Source organism: Meleagris gallopavo, chromosome 13 (genome assembly GCF_905368555.1).
Source record: "Meleagris gallopavo chromosome 13, MGAL_WU_HG_1.1, whole genome shotgun sequence".
NCBI lineage: Eukaryota > Metazoa > Chordata > Aves > Galliformes > Phasianidae > Meleagris > Meleagris gallopavo.
This window is the reverse complement of record NC_139416.1, coordinates 7,740,069-7,756,954: the sequence shown is the minus strand read 5'-3', so window position 1 is coordinate 7,756,954 and position 16,886 is coordinate 7,740,069. Positions and strand designations below refer to the sequence as shown.

At 44.2% G+C, this 16,886-nt stretch overlaps 2 protein-coding genes across 11 annotated transcripts in view; one reads left to right on the top strand and one right to left on the bottom strand.

Moving 5' to 3' along the window:
• LOC146543477 (uncharacterized) overlaps positions 1–16,886 on the top strand; it is a 44,956-nt gene that overhangs the window by 10,462 nt on the left and 17,608 nt on the right. For 9 of the 10 annotated variants that reach the window (XR_014886117.1, XR_014886115.1, XR_014886114.1 and 6 more), the window contains exon 3: positions 14,925–14,984. Coding sequence is in view for 5 of the 10 variants with exons in the window: in XM_085234914.1 (XP_085091040.1) it covers positions 14,925–14,961 (37 nt within the window). In the remaining 5 variants the exon portion in view is untranslated. Of the gene's footprint in view, positions 1–14,924; positions 14,985–15,940; positions 16,885–16,886 lie in introns of those variants that run through there. The other variant, XM_085234916.1, reaches the window with a different exon arrangement.
• On the bottom strand, positions 5,339–8,057 carry POP4 (POP4 ribonuclease P/MRP subunit). Its single transcript, XM_085234999.1, has 7 exons — positions 7,956–8,057; positions 7,837–7,889; positions 7,475–7,698; positions 6,898–6,975; positions 6,639–6,700; positions 6,222–6,323; positions 5,339–5,722 (listed from the first exon to the last, which is right to left on the bottom strand). The coding sequence occupies exons 1-7, from the start codon at positions 7,960–7,962 to the stop codon at positions 5,586–5,588; spliced, it is 663 nt and encodes a 220-aa protein (XP_085091125.1). The 5' UTR covers positions 7,963–8,057; the 3' UTR covers positions 5,339–5,585.

Sequence of the window (16,886 nt, the reverse complement as noted above, 5' to 3'; positions counted from 1 at the left end):
ATGCTCATTGCATCTTATCATACCATGAAGGTGGCTCAGTGCAGTGGGACAAAGGTGCACTGTTGGCTAAGGGGCTTTGCCAGCTCCGTACTGCCCTGCCGGCCAGCAGCTCCCACAGGCACTGCTGCAGCCCCACAGTGAGGGTGAGAGGAGAGCTGCCCTGGAGCAGCACCCGAGGAGCGTTGTTGCAGTATCTCCTGCTTCTCTTTTTGCAAGTAGGTAGCAGAACAGGAGGGCTGTTGGCCTGCATTACACTGAGCGGAACCAGCTGTGCCCAGCCTTGCTGGCACCTGGTCACGCTGCACGTCTCACTGCATGGCAGCAGCAGCTGAAGGGTTTGCAGAGCACTCTCCTCACCTGTTCTCTCATCTGAGCATACACTTTTAAACTTTAGGACACAATAAACATATTGACATGTATTGGCCTTTAACAAGATGAAGAGTTAAGAATTTTACATGGATGGTTCTGGGATGTATATGACTTCTTCATAGAATATATTTTTTTTGTGGGGGAAATGAAAGGCATGGTATTTTAGCAGTTGAAAATGCCTACCTTAGTTTGGTTCTATTTCCTGATGACATTTTGGCACCGAAAGCAATTTAGGAAACATATCTGCAATAAGTAAAAAGCAGGTGTTACAGAAACATCAGAGGAAGGCAGCTGTCACAGGGTAAGGAATGTACCGGGTTAGCTGTATACATATGCACAGTAAAAAACGCAAGTTCATGTAAGGTGAGGGAGCGGTTTCTGAGCACTGTGTGCTTCATGGACAGTTTTTCAGAGCAGAGGGAGAAAAAATCCCTTTAAAACTGTGAGCATCTGGCTCCATCTGCTGGTAGCAAAGCAAAATACGTCGTTCTGGGCCTAGAGGGAGGTGAGGTTTGTGTTTAAGATAGCTGCAGCAAAACCCAGCCAAAACCCAACAATCATACTAACAAATTAAGTGCCTGCGCCTCAGAACCGTGCCCCTGCCCTGCACTTATCTTCCAGCCTCATCCCGTTTCATTTCATTGGTGGCTCCAAGCGTTGATGTCTGGGGGTTGTTGTAAAGATACTGTAGGAGTAGCGCCTTGTGCTGAAACTAAGTAAGCAAATACTGCAAGCTTCTTTTATTGGGAAGTACAAAACAACAAATTCTGCCTGGAGTGTGTTTGATAAACCAGATCTTTCATAGACATCTGGAGATTGTGTTTGCAAATCCCCAGCCAGCTCGTTTTGTAGTCATTGTTACCGTCATTCAGGTTAATTCCTCCACTTTTTACTTGCTAAAACACGTGGTACTTTATGGCTGAAGAGAGTGGAACAGAAGTTCTTTTAAAGCCCTTCTTGGAAGTTTGCTATTTGGAGAAACAAATGTCAGATCATTCACCCTAGCTCAGAACTGCTGCTCTGAAAATGCAGCTGTGAAAAGAGATTACTTGGATACTAGATTAAGAATAATGCAGCAATAGAGGCCTAAAATAGCATGTGGAACAAGTACACTTTTAGCCTTTCCTGCAAAGACTTGCCTAAAAAATACTGAATTCCAAGCGAGAATACTCATGCCAAGTTTTAGAATCTCATTTGAATTTTTACAGCAGTTATAATCTCTGACATACAACCTTGGAAGTGGGGTCTCATAACAGAAATGCCGTGTCCCTTGACACCAGAAAGGAGATGCTGTGGTAGGCTGCAATTCTGGAAAAGTTTACAGGGCTGGTTTATGTCTGCATAACATCACCTACACGGCACTGAGATTTTCTTTCCTTCCTCCTCCATATTTCTATGCAGAAAAAATAGAAGTTGCCAAGAGCCCAGGCTGCAAAAAGATCCCACTTGCCAGTGCTTTTTCTCCTCTCATTATCATACGCTTGCAATCAAACTCTAATTTCTGAAATAAAAAACCTCCAGGATTCTTTATTGGGACTATTAAACCTTCAATCTTCATTATTTAGGATGGCTACTTACCTTTGCTCAATGAAGTCATAATGCAACTGCTCCGTGGAATGGCTACTGTGGCAGGGGGTAGATTCTCCTTCGTGTAAAATAATGGGCTGTGAGTGAGACATAACTATCATTTACATTAATTAGGCAGCCATATAATGGGGTGTTCAATAGCTATTACATCGTTTAAATTCTTCGGTGAGCACCTCAGCCACCCAAGAACTATGCAGCTGAACATCTTCGAGCCCATAATACTAAAATAAGCCTTTAGAGGAAACACCGTGTTGCACAAAAATTCATAAAAAGAAAAAAAATTGAAACATTCGTATTTATGGGATTATTTTAAGTTTTACAGAAAATGCACAGTTAATTTCATTTCTCCCTCCCCAAAAAAGCCCACAATCCTGTTAGGTGGGATTGGTTCTGGGGCTGTTGCTGTAGGTTTGTTAAAGACAGCCGAGGAGCTTGTATTGAGAGGTCTTCACTGACAGCTGGCCCCCAGCACAGGAGCAGCTTTCCCTAACAATCCCATTACAGACCTGGGGCCATGGGCCTGCAGAAGTGTGTATGTATGTCATAAAGCCAGGAGGTCATTCTGAGAGCTGAAAGAAACAAGGCTGAATTTATTAACTAATGTGCCAGGAAGAGATTTGTATTGATAGACCTATAGTGCAAATCTTCAACGTGCTGATCAGCCGCCTGTGGGCGGTGGTTATCAGATCGGTCAGTATCCAAGATGAAAAATGACACGTTTTAAATCAGTTTTGTTGGTCAAGTGTTAGTAGAATAGGTCCTAACAGAATGAAAAATGAGTGGCTTGGAAACAAATGGTTGTCTGGGGAGTAGGGCAGCTCAGACCTCGATGTTTAGGTTGTGACTTTTCCTTCAAGTGACCTGGTTCAAAACTTTCGGTCATGTTACTCTAGTCAGTAGTATACTCATTTCTCTTCTTAATGATTGTAAGGTACCAAGCCTTATCTAATAGCAGGCAGCAGAGCTTCTTAGTGGGTGTAGCTCTTAATTCAGTGCTAATTGTTGCTGAGATTTCTTGCTGCAGTCCCTATCTACAGCTGTGCAGCCCAGGTGTCAGAACGGTCTGTAAGTAGAGCACTGGGTGCTGCTGGCTCTGCAGCCCAGGTGTGGCTGCTCCTCTCAGCTGCAGTGGGTGCCTGATCCCACACATGTGAAAATATTTTTCACATTTGTTAATTAATTTAATTAAATCAGAATGCTGAGGGAGGCTTCTGTCTTAACAAAGCAATACCTATTCATCAAACACTGGGAAATGTGGCTCAGAATAGAAATGACAGAATCAACAAAGGGGAACATGAGGCAAAGGTGGATCAAACCTCTGTGAAATTCCGTGGAACTGCTCATTGCTACCATGTAATCTGGAATTGTATTTCTTAGCAAGGTACTTAAGACCGTGGTTTGGTCACCACTGAAGGATGAAAAGATTTGTAAATCCAGTTTTTCTTTCTGCTTAAGAAAACATATGAAGGTGAACATTTGTTACGTAGGTCAGCTACTGCGCTTTACTCACTGAGGCCTCCTGTGCTCCCTTGCTGACCTCAGGAGTCAGGAGGCAATCAATACAGCTGGGATAAGAGGAACGGCTGAGGAAGGTTGGTCTTTCAGAGCACTCAGGTGTTTGCCATATTGAGAAATCTTGTTGCCTAGGAGAGCAATTGTTGGGCACTGGTCTCAGCTGTGCTGTGCAGATTTGTTACATAGTGCTGGTGGGCACTGGACACCTCATTCTCTGCTGACATGTAGGCTGGGGAAGGTTACAGGGATGATGGTGCTAAAAAGAAGAGCTAATGTGTTGCTGAAGTCTTATACTTGCATCCCAAGGTAAGATCACTGCAGAATCAGTGAGAAATTAATTATGGAAATGTTATCGTGTAGTGAGGGAGCATTATGAATAGCAGGAGCCAGGGATAAACCCTCCTGCAGGGTAGGGTGGGAGAAGCTGCAGTAGGAGCAATAAGGTGACTGAAACCTTTTATTAAACAACCTACATTTGGATGTTTAGAACGCCTTAATAAGGCAAAGACGCCTCTTCAGGTTTGTAGCAACAGCAGTAAAGGTTTCCTGAATGCTTTGGCTGTTCAGATCTCTTGTTAGGCTTCGTTTCATCTAAGTACCTCAGAGACCTCTGAACACCTCTTCAGCACTATTCACTGTAAATAATTATTTCCTTACCATTGCTTATTGAAAGGGACTGCTAAGCAGCATGTCTTCTGGTCACTGAAGTAACATTTAGAAAAATGTAAATAGCAACAGCTATGGAAAATGCTTTTGTGTTTGTGTGCACACGTGGCAGAATACGGTATGTCCTTTGCAGCACAACGAAATAGAATTGTGCCTAATTCCAATTTGTATGTCATTGCCATTAACGATGTCTAGTTAAGACATCTATTAAAGGTCTTTAATGTTAATTAACAGGACTATGCCAATAAAGTTCCATTAGCTTCCCTCTATTAATTTAATATTATAGGCATTTAACAGATGTCTTAATTAGATATTGCACTGATAGCTATAAGCAAAATGAAAATGAAGCCTTTGTCCTGCAGGGAAAGTTTCTACTATCACTTAAGCTTTCTGCCAATTTGTTGGTATTTCCTTGTGGATTCTCACAGAGAACTTTGAGAGGAATAGTGCTTAAAGGGGAGATAGCTGGGGTGTAACAACTTGAACGCTCAACTAAGTGCCTGTTAACTTTAAAAGGACTCGTGAACAAAATCCAAGTCCTTGTTTAGCAATTATGAGTAACTACAAGCTCAGAAGAGATCATGATTTCTGTCTGTGAGGCATTATCCTGTTTTAAGCACCTATGGGTTAAGAGATGTCTCCATTCTTCAAATGCAAAGTGTTCAGATAAAAGTTTCACCTCCATTTCACTTCTTGTGTGTTAGCATTTTAACCATTACCCCAAACAATGTATTTTTCCATTTGTGTAGACAATTCTATGAAAAAAGTACAAACAGTTCCAGACTGAGAGCATTACTGACAGTGGTATTTATCAGTCCTTGCAAGTTGGATACTAAAACATTCCCTAGTATTTAGTGGAAGACAATCCAGAAAGCATTATTGATACTCATAAAATGCATTCTCATTGCTCTGTCAGGAAATGATACCTTTTGCAGCACAGAACACCTTTGTTGCTGATTTAGTACACGTGAAAGACATTTTTATCCGATGCCCTCAGTAGAAGGTCTTTCAGAGTAGCACAGATGTAGCTGAACAGGCAAAGATGGTAATCCAGGAACAATTACAGAAAAAAGTTACCAGCTGCAGTCTCCTTATACAGTAAGATAGGCAGATAGAGCCCAGTTCATACAGAAGGCATTAGTAACACCTGTCAAAAAGTGCAGATATTCATTGTATAAAGTCAAAATTGAAACAAGCCAGGTAATCAGTACTAATCACAAGTTTAATAAAAAGCAGAACATTACACACAATTTACAAAAAGATGCAACTAAGACTCCAGCAGTTTGACAGGCCGCTTTAAAGACAAGAGAAACCGGTCATTCTTCAGTATGAAGAAAAACTTAAAAATTTCTACTAGTTAACTGTATTTTCAGTCTGCCAGAAAACCTGTTTATTAAACTGCAGGAAAACAGCAAACATCTTAAGTTTCCTTTTGATTTGCTATGAAGTCATAGGTCAATAGTTCCTTTCAACTTGAACTTCTTTGCAGACCGCTCACTTGCTCGAAGCTGGAACTTGCTCCCATAGATGTAGGAAATGAATCCATCAGTCTCCAAGCTAAATACGTTGTTAATTTTGGGAACAACTGTAAATGCAGAAGAAATTAGCAAGAAGCGGACAAATTCAAGCCCCCACTCTGAATAAATACTGGTGCACCAGGGAATACTATTTGCATCCAGGCTTCAGGTTTGTAACATTTCCAGTTTTCATACTGTAGAATGAGAAATACAACCTAAGCCTGTACATTTAAAACCAAAACTGCTAGAATTTAGTCCTCTTTCGCAAGCACGCATTAAGTATTGCTGAGAACAATCTACAGTGAATCAGGTGAACAAGCCATGTGCATAATCATGTTGGAAATCACTGGAAGTGTGTTTTTTTTTTTTAAAGTTACTTCTAAAATATATTTTTGGTACGTTATTGGGCTTTCTGTGGTAGGTAAAAGACATTAGCTTTTGCCACTACGCAAAGAATTATATATAAGCAGTGGTAAAGAACAGCTCATACATTTGCTAAGAAGTATAATATTTGATAGATTTTTAGTTACTCACATTATAACAAGCACTGAAAAAGATTTTGCATACCTTTTAATTTGTTGTCTTTAGTAATAATTTTGAAGACGTGTTTAAATTCCTGTAGAATTATTCCTGTTATCCCAACATAAGATGGGCACTTTGACTTTGTGACTGAAAGAATAAGAGCATGCAGGTGTTAGAATAAATTCAGGTGCAGTTTGCTTACTGTTCCACTGTTGCCTCATGATTTTAGAAGCTTGTTTTAGTAGTCTGAAGTAATGCAATTATAGTGATAACTGGTAGACTTGTAGTTAATCTTTGCAATAAGAGCAGTTAAAATTAAGTTGTGCTGGTAAATGGATAAAGATTCCAACACAATCACAGTTATGTGACTCTAGAGTTGATACTGAAAGGAATTCGTTGCTCTCCTTTGTTTCAGGTGCTCACTGAATTTCAGATAACTTTGTAGAATAAAGCAAACAATACCTGTAACAACTGCTCCATGGAGGTCAGCTTTCAGCAGTTTGCTCTGAACCATCTGTGGTTGCCTTGAAGGGTGGGATCAGAGAAGAAAAATACATGGAAAAGTGTGTTTATAAAGTGTGACTGGGATATTGAAATAATGGTCAAAGCTTACAGAAATAGTATATAGTCCTTATTAAATAGACACTAATTAAACAATCGAGTTACTACTTGAAATATCTTAAAATTGGTGGTGGTTGGATCAGTAGATATCTCAACTTACGCATCTGGTTTAAGTCCATAACAGAGGTCTCTGATATATTGTTTCCAGAGTTCATGTAGTGGTAGAAAGAGTTCGTATCTGCAGTTAGAAGGCAAACATTATACAATAACTTGGTTATAAAAAGCATTGCTTACTAAAACCATCTATAGAGTTAAGACTAACAAATACAAATATTATCATCTGCACTGATCACTTGGTAAACCAGTCTGAGCAACAAGTTGTTTTTTTTTATTATAAAAAAGCTGAATATGCTTCTATCAAGCCCGGGGGAGGGGGGGGGAAGGGAAGGGAGGGAATGTGTTTATGAGCATTCTGCTCCTCTCCCTCCTCCTCATTTCATTTTAGGAGCAGCACAGGCCTTACTCAGCATGCACTGGGTCAAGGAACGTAAGGCAAAATGGAGGTTCTCTGGTTACAGCCAGTCTGGGGATTAGAACTGAAGTCACAGGTGGTTGTGTTTAGGAAAGGGGATCGGTCAGGGCTGAGCTGATCAAACGGGCAGCCCGGGTACCGGCCGTGCCGCGGCAAAGTGCCACGTTCTGGGGCACCGCACAGGAACGCGGGCTCACGCTCGCACCTCTGCTGCTCAGGCTCGATTTCAAACAGGCGCAGCTCCCGCCTCTGCTTGGCCGTGAAGGTTTTTGCTTTCCTCCTCTTCGGCTTTTTCCTCCTCGTGCAGCGGTGCTCCAGAACCACGGCCTTCCGCGTTAACACGTCCTGGATGGCTTCGTCCTTCTTCTTGGGCATGCTGCGCTTCAGGAAGGCGCTCACAAACGCTCTGGCCTCCTCTGACCCTTGGGGCTAAAGGTGTTTTAAAAACACTCTAAAACAGCCGTTGTAATGAAATCGGAGCCAGGATGCCGGCGGGCAGCCCGCCGAGCTGCGGACGGCACGGCAGCCGCGATGGTCAGACACAGTCGGGATAAACGGGAGCGGTACCTGCAGGCGCAGTTCCTTCGCCGCCTCGCGGGGCAGCCCGCCGTACAGCACACCTGCGGGCAGAGAGCGGCGTCAGCCGGCTCCATCCTCCCCCTCTTCCCCCGGCCCGCCGCACTCACCCTCCATAGCTGTGCTCCGGCGCAGGCGCTGACGCGTGCGCGCTACCGGCGGGGCGCATGAGCGTGGCTGCGTCCCCCCTCCCCGCCGGTCCGGCAGGGGGCGCTGCAGGCGAGGCGGCAGCTAGAGCTGGCGGGTGGCGCCCTATGGAGTGGGCGCTCCCCTGCCCAACAACGCGCTGCGTCCCGCGGAGCCCCTGAGCGCAGCTCCCGGCGACGAGTCGTGCCGCAGCACCGCCGCCATGGAGCTGAGCCCGGCCGGCCCTGGGTCTGCCTGCTTGGTGCGCTGCCTGCTGCCAGCTAGGTCTGTGCACCGCACCTGTATTGTAGTGCGAGGATACACATCCATGTGCACGTAGCACCTCCTGCTCTCCCAAGGGGTTTGCATCTTCTGGATTGCTGCACCTCTCGGGATAGAACGCAGCCTGCTCTCCGTGCCGCACAGAGCTGCTCTGGAAGCAGTGCCACCAATTCATCAGCCTGGCCGGCCAAATCCCAGCTCACATTAAAATAAAGGAAGCATTTGTATTCCTCTCACGGGGTGGGTATCAGCCAACACGTAACCAAGCGCTGCCTGGGGAAAGAGACTTACAGAGCTGCTCAGACAATGTAGGAAATGTGGCCATTTTGTTGAGTGCCGCTGCGGAGCACAAAGGTACTAAAGTGGTATATAACAAGGAACAGAATTGCAGATAAGTGTGTGTATTTGTCGAGAAAAAAGGGCCAGTCTCTTCAGATTAATAAGCGTGAACGCTGGTTGGTGTAACGGTCAGAAAGAGCAACACAATTGAAAGGCAATACAAGAGGTGCAATGATAAAGGGACTCACGCAATAGAAAGGTGTTACAAGGGAAAGAATAAGGACTGCTTACCTGTATGTGAAGATCTAAGCTCACAGGCGAAAGCATCACCAAGGAGAGACCTCCAACCAGAAATCTTTCCTGTAAGGCAGTCAGCCCTTAAATGAGGTCTAAGAGAGGTGCAGCCAGGCTCCACCCTGAAGCTGAATTGCCTTCACCTGTGCTCCCAGGGCTGACCGAGTCCTTTCCACAGATGCTCAGTTGGTGGTTCAGGCCGTGATTCGACAGTTACCATACACTGTGTATGAAAGGTCTCCTGGCAGTGAAGAATGTTGCCACAGCAAGCAAGTCCCTTGATTTTACAAAGCAGGGACTCCTTGAGTTGTCATTGCTATTTAAGAAAAGATCAGTTTTCATGAATGGAGTACCAGGATGAACACTATGGGTCTTCAGGGCCGTATGAGTGCTTCTTGGCTGGATTTATGCTGCAGTTCCTAAGGCACTTAAGGGATTAATAGTCAAATCAGTGTTGGCGATGCCGCTGCAGTAAATCCAATGATCCAGGCTAAACAGGTGCCTGGGGAAGCCAGTCTCTTCCAACAGCTTTACATCTTCATTTCCCAATCTATCTTCAGAGATGTCTGAGGAAGCCGGGTCAGCTTGTTAGCGTGTGTCCCAGGGAAAGGGCTTCAAGCCAGGAGTGGGGCTCAATCAAATAAACACGAAAAAGAGCAGAGGAGAAAGTAGAAAATGTGGAAACAGATTTTATAGATCAGTAAGAAAGAGAAGGCCCAGAGAAATTAGGGAAGGTGAGTAAAATGGGAATATAGAATAAAATCAAAGCAGAAATATGTAAACAGAAGTGCAAATAATTGTAATGTATGTTTCTGAATGTGCGTTGTTACCTGCTCCACCTCTCTTAGTGTCATAGGCCTTTGAAGCTTTTTACTTTTTCAAGTAAATCAGCATGAAAGCACGATACAAGTTTATGGTGATATAAACCCCTAATATATATTATTTATTCCATTTTACAGTGGAACATTGGCATTTCTTATTCCATTAAGTCTGTGTATGGCTTTATTTATTGCGTTTTAAGCCTGTCTATGTATTTGTAAAAACCCAACAGTGAACCACCATACGTGTGTACAGTAGGGGGCCATGTTGCTTCGGCTGTTGGTGTGTTGAATTACAGTGGGTGACGGGAGAAACACGAGCAGGCCAAGGCAGGTAACAGCGATGTCCTGGGGGAACTTCCAGCGGGCACAGAAAGCTACAGGTGAGGTGCAGAGCGTCCAGCTGCAGTAAATAAAGATGTTTGTATGACATAAGAATAGAAGATCGCTGTGTTGTTTGTTCATTGTTCAAGAGTAATTGTGAACTGAAGCTGGAGATGAGCACAAGTAAAATGATATGTGTAGAAGGTGACTGGGCTATAATCACGGACATGTTTTTCCTGATTGCGGCTGATACAAGAAATAGATACTGTAATTCTCCAGAAAGAGCATCTCAGCAAGCATTTGAGTTCTTAAGATCAATGTAGTTTATTCCTCTTGGCCAAATTCTATTAGTCAAATTTGGTCCCTCTGGACAGGTATACTGGTGAAAATAACAGCCGCTTTAAACCCTCCGATCTGATTTCTCTATCCAAATACTAAGTTGTTAATACATTTCCTAGCTCCTCCCCATCCCCTGGCTGTGCTGAAGCAGTGTACAGCCAGCCTAGCTCCCGTCTGCTTCTCAGCGCTCCTTCTCTGCCCCTTCTCCACATCCCCCTTTCAGCCCAGCCGGCCGGGAGCACAAATCAGGCCATGCCGGCACTCCCAGGGCCTGGCTGACTGTAACACGGCTGGCTTCCTTGTGGGTGCTGGGCTGCTTGGCCGTGGTGTCCTGCCTGCGCTGTCACTGCTGTGCAGAGAGCCTGGGCTTGTGTGCGGAGTCAGGAAGGCAAACAGTAATCTCAGAATATGTTCAGAACTTCAAATGATTTAAAAGCTGGATTTTAAGCGAAGAAAGAAGCCAGCTGTTGGGACTAGCAGGCTGTGTAACGCCGCTCCTCGCCAGAGGGCAGCCCAGCACCGAGAGCGGGGTGACCGTGGGGAGACACGGGTGTGTGCCGGCCTGCTGCAGTGCTGCTCTTGTGAGCTGTCCAGGCCCGCTCCTACGTGGGGCAGAACCCAGCTCTTTCAAGTATTAAGAGTTAAAAATTGTTTTGTCTTTGGAGAAAATGTGGCTGTTTGCAGCTTCTTGCAGCGTACTCAAGTTCTCATGTACACCAGCCTGTTCACAGTAAAATTATCTGTAGAAGGAGGCTTTGGGGGAATTCATTAATCTAAGGAAATGTTTTTTTTTTTTTTAAACGCCATCATCTTTTCTATATCAAAATAATAAGCCATACCCTTCTTAAAAAATGAGAGCCTAGAATACCTGGTGGTAAATCCTGCAGAAGTGTGATTGAAGTGCCTCGCGGGATGCTGAAAAGCAACATTTGGTCCCAAAAACAGTAATGAGGAGTCAGAAGCTGGGCTGCTGGCAGCTGACGTTGGGCTTCCCTGCGTGCTGAGCTCACGGCTGGCGCAGGCACAGCAGTGTGACAGACACTGCTGCTCCTCCCCAACAGCTTGTATTTCTAATTAATAGCAGCATTCTGCACCCACGTGTTAAGCTGTGGCAGTCTGTCTAGGGGTTGCTATTTTTGCTGTCTTTAATTTTTGAGTCCCGTTTAAATCTTGTGTAATATTTTATTTTTAAACATGGCAAATACTTGTATTGTGCTAGGGGTGCGTCACACAAAATGAGTATTAGATAAAAATGATAAAGTAATAACAGTCACTGGAGCTATAGCAGATTGAATTGTTTAATGATGTATTTCATTTGGTTTTGGTCAAACTATGTTAAATTAACATGATTAAAATTTAAGGTATAAAAATGAAAAGGTTTGAGGCTCAAAAATATCCATTCCGTTGGATTTTTCATCAAAGAGAAGTTTATACTTTTTTCTCTAGGAAATGGTTGTCAAACTCTGCAGGTCTGCATGATACGGTGTGGTGGTGTTGATTGTGGTAAGTTCTGGCCAAAGATACATTACATCATCCCGTGCATCACTCTGTAGGGCGCAGGAGCCTCCTGTGCTGCTGGCAGTGCTGGGAGAGCATTCCCTGGCTGAGGGCAGCTGTGCTCCCAGGGTGAGAACAGCCCCTGCCCCATTGGCCGGCCTGAAGGTTGGGGATCTGGGCTGAAATCCCAGGAAATTTGAAAAGATTCATTAGTTAGAGACAAATTTCTCATCTTTGCTCTGTAATGAGGCATCCATCTCCGAGGCATTGCTAGCTGGCAAGGCCCTGTTCCTGCCAGACTCTTTCAAAGTAACACAATTAGGCTGTCAGGACTGACATTATTTTTAATAAAATGAGTCAGCTTGCGCTGTCCTTGTCGAAGAGATGCATTTCCAAGTCCACACTAATAAAGGTGTCAAATGCCAAGGCAGCCAGTATCTTTAGGTCCCGCAGGTGTGAACGTGCCTGTCACAGTTCCCCAGTGTGCGCCGAGTCCTGCCTGCCTTACGTGTGTGTCCCTGGAACTGGGGCTGAACAAGATCAATGAAAAGGCACTGCCCCCACAAAGCAGCTTCTGAAGAGCCTTGCAGTGGTGGTGCAGCTGGTTGACCTGTCATATCGTGGCCCCAGCACCCGGGCTGTGTGCTGAGCTGCTGGCAGAGGGAGGGTGGCAGCTCGCAGCAAGCCTTGCTGTCAGGGGAGTGCTTACAGGGCACAGTTAGTTACCTGGGATAGCTGTAACAGCAGTGCCTGTACTGGGAGCTCAGGTAGGGTGGGGTTATTTGGGAGTTGCTTGTAAATATATTAGCTTTTTAAGACCAGTTATAAAGGTATCCGTGGCAGTGGAATAACTGTCCCAGAACATGGTGGAGGAATTCAGGCAGATCCCACTCGGTGGATGCAGTTATGGCACTGATCTATATACTTGGGAGTCAAAACTATATTTCCACGTTTGTGTACGAGGAAGAAAGGAAAGGAAACACATCAAAGGAGCTGATGGGTTTGCTTTCTGCTGTGGGCACGCTTGTTAGGAAGGGTGCTCAGGGCAGGCAGCTGCCAAGATCCAATGGAAGGCTTTCATCTCCCTGTGTGCAATCTGATTTCCTCTGAAGTGAAGGTGTGTGCTGGGCAGTGAGGGGGTTAATGCTGCTGTGCTGCTTTGATAATTGAACAGACCAAAAATGCTTGTTTGAGTTCAGTGCTTCAGTAAGAACCTTTCCTTTAAAAAAAGCGCAACACAAAACCCCGCAGCCTCATACAACAGAAAATACTTTGTCCATCTCTTTGGGAGAAATCTGATAAACCAGGGTGAGAGGCAGGTGTCCAAGGAGATAAAAGTAATAACTGTGGCCATGGCTCTGGAGAGAGCTAGCCTGTCAGGCGGTTAATTAAATGAAGTTCCCGCTCAGGAAATGCTGGAAGCTAATAGATGTACGGCAGTTCATTCGCCTTAGCAATATATGTTAATTTTAGCATGAGATGAATTCATATATTTTGCAGTGGGGAATATCTAGGAGGCAGGCTTTCATCTTGCCAGTAGTGGGTTTTTTCAGGAGGTGGAGACTACTGAGCGCTTTGTACTTCCTAAAAACAGAACGGGGGTGAGAATGGCTGAGAGAACATTTTTTATTTAGGCAGAGCCTCTAAACAGAATTAACTAATCACAGATTCATAACCGAGCTGACCCATGTTTGCTGTTGCCACGGGTCAGTGAGCACAAAGCCCTGGCTAACAAACACCTTGAGCCCAAGTCTCTTCTGCATTAGCCTAGCTTAAAAGCATTTTTCTCTGTGTTACGTTAGTGTGAAATTAGGACTGCTGCAATGGCATGTGGCACCTAGGGTCGAGGATGCTTTGGTAGAGGCACAGAGGAGATGCAGTGCAGGAGTAAGGATTCTATGATTCCGTGACTCTATTCTATGATGCCTTGTATGTAAGACTGCTCCTGCAATCTGAATTTGGGGTGGGTTGTTGCTGGGAGTAACGCTGAAGTCTCTGTTCAGGTCCCGCCAGCTCTGGCACTGCAGCACACGCTGCTGAGCTGCCCGGCTCCCCCTGGTTTGTGGCAGCGTGTTGTGGAGCAGTTCTTTGGTGTGTTGGGGCCTCGGGCAGCCAGGTCCCTCTTGATGCTTCCAATGTGGCACCAAGGGCACCACTATAGTTGTTTCAACTTGGAAACACACTGCAGCACAGCAGGCTGCTTTCTGAAAACAGAATCCTCTGATCTGTGAAATTATCAGCAGTGAGACTGCAGAACAGAACACAGATATTAGTTTATTTTCTTCTGTTTTTTTGGTTTTTTTTTTTTGGCTGTTTTTTTTTTTTTTTTTTTTTTTTTTTTTTTTTTTTTGTGGAAGAATACTCCCTTACCCTTCAGCATGATTACAGCCCATTTAGCAACAGTTCTTTTTGAATTTCAGACCTATTTTGGAACAGTCATAAGCAAGACGTGTTTCTTTTCAGAGCCCAGTGCAGTCAGTCCAAGGGTAAAGTTTATTTAACAAAAAGCATCGTTCCAGTTGAATGCACATTGTGAAATTACAGGTCCATTTAAAGCAAAAGAAAAACAGTGGCAGGTTAGGGTCAGGAAGGAGGATAATGACATCTGCTGCAAAGAGTGTTCGACAACTGCCTTCAAATTTTTAAGTTTCTATCAGACATTTTTCCTTTCTTTGTATAGTTATGCAAAAGAATAGAACTGAAAGAAATGTACTGGATGCTGAAAGCAAGCTTGAGGCTTGTTCAGGCACACAAATTCCAAGTGGAGACATTATAAATGATGTTTAAAATGCCAGCGGATTGCAGAGCTGTGGGCTCTTTCCTTGTGGGCTCTTGGATGGGGTCGGGTTTGTGCCCCCTGCCCAGGTGTGGCTGCAGGGCATTGCCCAGCATGGGAGCCGTCCCCATGGGTGCCCTGTCTGTGCCGGCCTTGCGTTGCAGCCGTTGTCCTGATCCCACAAAAGCCAACTCCATCCTTTTGGCTCCATACTGCAGCTGTCAAAATCCACTTTTTTTTTTTAATGGAAAAAGGGTCATTACCAAGCTTTTGTAATAATACTTGAAATATATTTTGCTCTTGCCACCCTTGATAACACGACTGCTTTCTACTTTGTCTTCCAGGCTCTATGCTTCTGCCCCTGCTCTGCGGGAACCCTGACTGCACTAGTACAATGAAGGAAGGTGAGCTAGAAAAAAAGTCCTCTCTAGAGCCTGGGGAATTACCTGTGGTCTGTTGAGATTACCTATAGAGATTGTAAGATGCTTTGGGGCATTGCTTTAGTGTATTTCTGTCTCAACATTACTGAATCCTGCTGATCCCTGAAAGCCTATTTGAAGGAGAAGGTGCTTATGGTTGGCCTTTTCGTATAAGCTAACAATAATGATGCAGTTGTTTCACCTATTGTCTTTCATGTAACAATTCCAAGCTCCAGAGCTGGCCCCCTTTTTGCTGGCCACACACTTACGGTTGGTTTTGGGGGTAGAAAAGGGGAATGTTTAAGTTGCAAGTGAAGATACATTGCCTGAAAATGACAGCTGAAATTGTGCTTCAGCTTGGTAGCACCCTGAAATGTTTGAACTTTGAACACAGGCAGCCAACAAACAACCAGTTTGAGCCTCTTTTTCTCCCTGAGCATTGGAGGAGGTGGTTCTGCCCACCTCGAGCACACTTCAGGCACAGCACAGCACTCACTGCAGCTCCACTTCAGGTCCTGGTGCTGCCAAGGGCTGAGGGCTCACAACTGGCTGAGCCTCACACATGGCAACATGATTTACTAAACCGCTAAGATATTAGGTCAGCACTGTAAATCATTTTAATTATTTCACTAAACAGGTTGCGGAGATAGATCAATAGAAAATATAGCATTTAGGCTCACAATGCTGCACATTCACTATGGGAATGTAATTATATTAACTGATTTAGGATCTGATAATAACTGAAAATAACAATTTAATAGAAGCCTTCCAATCCTGCACTTTGAAAGCAAGATACAGCTGTATACAGTCTACACATTTTAATCTCAGTCAACTATATGTAGCAATTTTTTGACTCTCAGAGATTATATCATTATCATTATAATATTACATTATAATAAAATAGAAAAGAAACATTCAATAGCATTTTTATATACTGGCAGGGTCAGATGAACCAGTCACATGAAAAATAAGAAGATGCATCGCAATATAGTAAAGTAGAGATCTTGCACACTGGGAGCTATTTTCCACTTGCTATTACCATTGCCATGAGACTACAGTTTGTGCTGCTGGGCTTAAGGGGTATGTACTTCTCTCAAGATGTTGGGTTTGGTCTGAGGCAGCTGAATAAAACATATACTGTGTATATATATGAAATATTTATGGAAAGAACCTAATCTCTGCTGAGCAGCGATAGCCAGGTGCTACCATTCGTTAGTCAGGGTCAGCATTTCTCTGTTACAATTATTACTGTGGCTACACTGAATTTCCTTCACTGTGTCCTGGTTTTTGTTAATGTGTGCACAGGAGTCACTTGTGCTGTTTAAAGTATTTTCTTTTGAAATAAGCTGTACATTGTGGCTATTTAATACCTTAACGGCCATTGACTGAGTATACTGAACCAAGCAGGCATGACTTGGGCAGAATTTAAGCTGCAGTCAGATAGTGCACCTGTGTTACCTGCTCTTTTGAAAGCCTGCAGCCTACAGATAGGCAGTTGTCACATCAGCTATCTGTACTGTTTTGCAGAGGGAGGTAAGCTTTTCTTTAAGCCCTCAGGCTAGATAGCATTGAATTATGCACTTTATCACACCCCAGTTAGGCAGATGCATGGGAAAAATCATTTTCAGTGAGTTTATTTGGGGAAACACCTTATTTTGCTATTTGGCTCAGCATATGAAGGAAAAAAACTGCAGTTTTCTCCTGACTTAGAGGAGCTTGTTTTAGAGCACAGTTAAAGTTTGAGCCATGGGCAAATAGTGTTGCTCCTGCTTATTCCGCTCCCTCCTTGAGCTGAGCTTCATCCGGCTGTTTTGGGAACATAGGTTGCTCAAATAAAAATAAATGGCTTTGGCATGACCGCAGAACTGACGTTAGTGCATTCCCTGC

Coding starts and splice junctions, on each gene's coding strand:
- POP4 (XM_085234999.1), bottom strand. Junction 7,699..7,836: donor CGAAGGAACTGCGCCTGCAG/GTACCGCTCCCG, acceptor AAACACCTTTAG/CCCCAAGGGTCAGAGGAGGC. Junction 5,723..6,221: donor TAAAGACAACAAATTAAAAG/GTATGCAAAATC, acceptor CTGCATTTACAG/TTGTTCCCAAAATTAACAAC.